Source organism: Silurus meridionalis, chromosome 2 (genome assembly GCF_014805685.1).
Source record: "Silurus meridionalis isolate SWU-2019-XX chromosome 2, ASM1480568v1, whole genome shotgun sequence".
Classification (NCBI taxonomy): domain Eukaryota; kingdom Metazoa; phylum Chordata; class Actinopteri; order Siluriformes; family Siluridae; genus Silurus; species Silurus meridionalis.
The window spans coordinates 26,410,584-26,416,054 of record NC_060885.1 but is presented as its reverse complement, the minus strand read 5'-3'; the positions used below and the strand labels follow the sequence as shown (position 1 = coordinate 26,416,054).

The window sequence follows — 5,471 nt, the reverse complement described above, 5'->3', positions numbered from 1 at the left end:
AGGGTGGTTACACCAAATACTGATTTGATTTGGATTTCTCTTCTGTTCATTTACTTTCCAAATAAACATAAACATTTTGGTTAAGTAACTTTCTAGTTTTACTGACTTTGAAAGATCTAAACTTTTTACTCACTATAATTTAATTGACAAATTTTCAGTCCAAAAAGAGCTAGAACAAATTCTAACAACTTTGAGACAGTTGTACTTTTTCTAAAAATAATTACCTTCAATTTATTTGTCCATCAAATATGAATGGTTCTCCTACTTTATGACATGATACTGTCATTTTATTGGTTAACTAAAGATACCTTTTTTAAAAGATAGCTTTACTATTTTGTCTTATTTTTTAACCAACTTTTTGATCTTTCTTTTATTCTGTTATTCATGTTGAAATGGCTGTTGTGTTGTTGGTTAATGAAGTGTATCTATGTACTCCGCAAACACCGCACTGTAGGTTTAATATCCCTAATGATACATTATTCAACAATGTAGCATTATGGATATTAAACCTACAGTGCAGTGTTTCACCGGTAGATGGCACTACCGGATTGTACGTGACACACACTTACGTCATCACACCGCGACGCTTCATGCGGATGCTGTGCGTTGCTGAAGGACACTGTATGATAATTTTTCTGTTTGGAGGTAAGTTCTGTTAGCCTTTATTCCGTTTTTTTGTGCATGGAAATCTGTTGAAATGTGTAAATAAAGGAGAAGAGAAAAGCTGTGAGATGTGGAACTGAACAAAGCAGTTACAGGAGGAAATTATTACAGTGAGTTGCTGTATGAGCAAATATAAATACAATTATCTATATATCTTTTTTATTTGTATTTTTTTTATAATACAGCACCTTTCTCTAAATTCATTATCAGAATAATTCGTGTCCTGGTTAAAAAAAAAAAGTCACATTATCACCATCACTGATTTTTATAAAAATTTTTTAATTTTATTGCCCAATGTATCAAATTGTAAATTGTACACAAAGTAAGTGTAAAAGTACATAAAAAATTAAAATACAGGACAAATGTGAAAAGAAAGTTTTCATTAAATGTTAAATATAGCAAATCACCAATTATAAATAAATTACAGAATGTAAACCTAAAAATGAACAAAATGAATTAAAAGGTTAGTACAGGTTTATTGTCTTACCAGATTTCAAATTCTTTAAGGATTAAATCTCTTCCATTGATTGACATTAATTTTATCTGGACTTGCTTTTCAAAAAAAAAAAAAAAAAAAAAAGAATAAGAATAAGGGATTTTAATGAATAAATTTACTAATTTGAAAAATATGAGATTTGGCAAGCAGTAATAAGAGATTATAAAAAAAAAAAAATGTGCTCAGCTCTTGTCTTTTTCCATTTTATAGAAACCAAACAACTTATCCTTAAAGAATAAAGAGAAATCTGAAAGCTAGTTAGAGTTTAAACATTTAGAAAATTCAATCAAAAATAAGAAGACAAATCCCCAAAATTATAAAGAGCAGATTCATTAGGGGAAGCACAAAAGGAACAGCTGGTGTATATGTCTGACTTAAATCTCTTTAACTATGTTTTTGTGTTATGTGTGTGTGTGTGTGTGTGTGTGTGTGTGTGTGTGGGTGTTTGTGTGTGGGTGTGTGTGTTTACAGCAGGTTGAGGTTCTCATGGTGAAATGTCGGTGGCGTCTCTATGTCATGCTCTCAGAGCATTTTCTCTCAGCTCCAGAGTTCTTTCATCTCCGGTGAGAACTGATCTCTCTTCCTCCCCCTCTCCCCTGCCCTCCCCTCTCTCCTTCTCCCTCATATACAGTATGTATATGTTTATATGTATAATTAATATATACTGTTTGCCCTTTTGTAGTTGTGCCCCCCCCTTGCTGTGAGAGGTGTAGTGGGTGCAGCCACCCTGTTAAGACCACACCCTATTCGCTTCTTTACCACCACCATGCCCCGACCCCAAAACAGGACACATTGGAAACAGACGGAAAAATACACCATCCGGCCAATTGGAGTCAAGAAGACTGGAGGGAGGGACTACACAGGTACACCTGTCTTACCCTCTCACCTGTCTTCTCTCTTGACTTTCTGTCTCTACCTCTTACTCGACTCACTCAGCCTTGTGTGTGTGTGTGTGTGTGTGTGTGTGTGTGTGTGTGTGTGTGTGTGTGTGTGTGTGAGTGTGTGTGTGTGTGTGTGTGAGAGAGAGAGAGAGAGAAAGCAATAAGACAGTAAGAGACTATCTGTGTGCATGACACAGGGTTAAACATGGGACTGCTCCTGATCTGCCCTTAGTAGTGCATATGTTTAGGGAGTATGGAACGGAATTTCAGATTCTAGAGCCCTTTAGAAGTAATGTGATCGGTCCTGAATAACTTTGTGTTTGAGGCATGACAGACAGACAGCCAGGGTATTGGTGCACTCTAAAAGGCCAACTTTATTGCTTTCAGTGTGTGTGCATGTACCTGTGCTCTGATGGTCATGTCCTAATCCAATGTGTAACCTGTAGGGAAGATTGTGAGGCAGGGCATCGGAGGGGGCCACAAGCAGAGGTACAGGATGATTGACTTTCAGCGCCTGCATTTCGAACTAGGGAAAGAGAAGGGCACTCAATTCGAGGAGAGAGTCATTGAAGTGCGATACGATCCCTGCAGGTACACACACAAACACACACAGGCACAGGAACACACAGCAAGCTTCATGCTGCACACTAACCACTTTGCACTAATCACTACACACTACAAACACACACACAGATGCAGGGGCACACAATATGCTTCATGCTACACACTAATCAATACACACTACAGACACAGGGACACACTACACGCTTCATGCTACACACTGCACACTAACCTCTTTTTTGCACTAATCATATGTGTATATATATATATATATATATGTATACAGTACAGACCAAAAGGTTGGACACACCTTCTCATTCAAAGAGTTTTCTTTATTTTCATGACTATGAAAATTGTAGATTCACACTGAAGGCATCAAAACTATGAATTAACACGTGGAATTATATACATAACAAAAAAGTGTGAAACAACTGAAATATGTCATATTCTAGGTTCTTCAAAGTAGCCACCCTTTGCTTTGATTACTGCTTTGCACACTCTTGGCAAGAGGTAGTCACCTGAAATGGTCTTCCAACAGTCTTGAAGGAGTTCCCCGAGAGATGCTTGGCACTTGTTGGCCCTTTTGCTTTCACTCTGCGGTCCAGCTCACCCTTAAACCATCTCGATTGGGTTCAGGTCCGGTGACTCTGGAGGCCAGGTCATCTGGCGCAACACCCCATCACTCTCCTTCTTGGTCAAATAGCCCTTGATGCCTTCAGTGTGAATCAACAATTTTCATAGTCATGAAAATAAAGAAAACTCTTTGAATGAGAAGGTGTGTCCAAACTTTTGGTCTGTACTGTATATACACACACATATATACAGGTAGTCGTCGACTTACGACCTATGCGACTTACGACCGTTTAACTTTACGACCACAATTGCTGCCCGCGGTGTGCATAATTTCCGGCATAATTTCACAGTGCTGTACATATAGCCTTCTCTACTTATGACCAAATTGTGTTACGAATGATCTGTCGGTCCCGATCGTGGTCGTAAGTCGACGACTACCTGTATATATATATTAGACAGTGACACATTGTGATAACGAGATGTGTTCTTTAGGTCAGGTGATATTGCCCTGGTTGCTGGGGGAAACCGTAAGCGTTGGATCATCGCCACAGAGAACATGAAGGTCGGTGACCTGATTAAAAGCTCGTCTGTGATTGGTCGGATGGCTGTGTTGGCAAACGAGGGTGACGCCCACCCACTAGGAGCACTTCCTGTAGGAACTCTGATCAATAACCTGGAGCTCCACCCGGGGAAAGGAGCACAGTACATCCGTGCAGCAGGTGTGTGTGTGTGTGTGCGCGTGTGTGTGTCTCTGTAAGAGTACAATATATCTGCATGTTGCATGTGTGTGTGTGTGTGTGAGACTATTTTTAATGTGTGTGTGTGTGTGTGTTAAGGGACATGTGGTGTTCTCCTTCGTAAAGTGAACGGAACTGCAATTATTCAGTTGCCTTCAAAACAGCAGATTCAGGTAAGCCCTGCACACAGTCACATGACCCAGGTCTCTTCTCTGATTGGTCTTGTACAGAAGATTCCACTAGAGGGTGCAGCTGCTCTCTGTTTGTCTCTCTGTCTATTTGTCTATCTCTCTGGTTCTCTTTCTGTCTGTTTGTTTGTTTCTCTGTCTGCTTCATTCTGGGTCTATATGGCTGTTTCTCTGTCTGTCTGTCTGTCTGGCAGTCTCTGTATGTTGGTCTCTCTGCCTGTCTCTGTTTGTCTCTCTGTTTGTTTGTCTGTCTGTCTGTCTGTCTGTTTGTCTCCGTCTAGCAGCCTCTCTCTCTAGCGATCTCTGTCCGTATCTCACTCTGGCTGTCTCTGTCTGGCTGTTTTTCTGTCTTATTAATGAATGTTTTTGAACTTTTGCTCTCTGAAACCCTGATGCTGTCTCTCTGCAGGTGTGTGAGACATGTGTGGCGACAGTGGGCCGTGTGTCAAATGTAGACCATAATAAGCGAATAATAGGGAAGGCAGGAAGAAACCGCTGGCTTGGAATTAGACCGTCCAGTGGACTGTGGAAGAGAAAGGGTGGATGGGCAGGGCGTAAGATCAGACCCCTCCCCCCACTGAAGAGTTATGTCAACCTGCCTTCTGTCTCTGTACAGCCATGATACACACAATTGTGAGAGTGAGTGTGAGAGCAAGCAAGTGTATTATAAACAGAACATGTTAAAGTGTAAAATAAATAAATAGATAAATTTATAATTCTGCATTGTTGGTTATAAATCAGTAAATGTGAGTGTTGATCATGTGATCAGTAAATGTGTGAGTACTGAACGTGTGATCAGTAAATGTGTGAGTACTGAACGTGTGATCAGTAAACGTGAGTAATGATCATGTGATCAATAAATGTGTGTTGATCATGTAATCAGTAAACGTGTGTGGTGATCATGTGATCATGTACTAATGGATCTGACCCAACGTCAGCTTTTATACAAATGTGTGAGTCTCAAGATTTCGATTACATAAATCTCCACTTCATCTGAATGTTTCCAGTCTTCTACTTTTTACTCACTGTACAACATACAACTTTATCTGAAATAACGCACAAAAAGAAACATCTGTTAACCAGCATTGTTTATTTCAAATGTGATAAAAAAATATCTAAATGATTCATCAGAATATTTTAAATAAGGAAACAGGCCTGGAGAAACATGACAAAAAAAAAACTGGATTATAATGATGTTTCCAACTCTGTATTTTCTTTAATTAGTATCTAACATGTCTTCAGTCCTGTAATGCAAAGGAGGGACATGGGGTATATCGGTAAAAAAATGCTGAGGATGGAGCCACCAGGAAGAAGAAAAAGAGGAAGACCAAGGAGGAGGTTTATGGATGTGGTGAGGGAAGACATGCAGGTA

The 5,471-nt window shown here is 39.5% G+C and overlaps 1 protein-coding gene across 1 annotated transcript; it reads left to right on the top strand.

The window, feature by feature from the left end:
- The first annotated feature begins 511 nt into the window (after window positions 1-511).
- mrpl2 (mitochondrial ribosomal protein L2) lies at window positions 512-5,097 on the top strand. The gene is made up of 7 exons (XM_046836899.1): window positions 512-645; window positions 1,631-1,722; window positions 1,842-2,022; window positions 2,487-2,631; window positions 3,667-3,893; window positions 4,011-4,084; window positions 4,509-5,097. The coding sequence occupies exons 2-7, from the start codon at window positions 1,654-1,656 to the stop codon at window positions 4,719-4,721; spliced, it is 909 nt and encodes a 302-aa protein (XP_046692855.1). The 5' UTR covers window positions 512-645; window positions 1,631-1,653; the 3' UTR covers window positions 4,722-5,097.
- Window positions 5,098-5,471: the final 374 nt, after the last annotated feature.

Excerpts from the sequence above, each read along its gene's own strand:
- mrpl2 (XM_046836899.1), top strand. The coding sequence starts at position 1,654 with ATGTCGGTGGCGTCTCTATGTCATGCTCTCAGAGCATTTTCTCTCAGC. Across the intron at positions 2,023-2,486 it reads TGGAGGGAGGGACTACACAG|GGAAGATTGTGAGGCAGGGC; the intron begins GTACACCTGTCT and ends TGTAACCTGTAG. Across the intron at positions 4,085-4,508 it reads CTTCAAAACAGCAGATTCAG|GTGTGTGAGACATGTGTGGC; the intron begins GTAAGCCCTGCA and ends GTCTCTCTGCAG.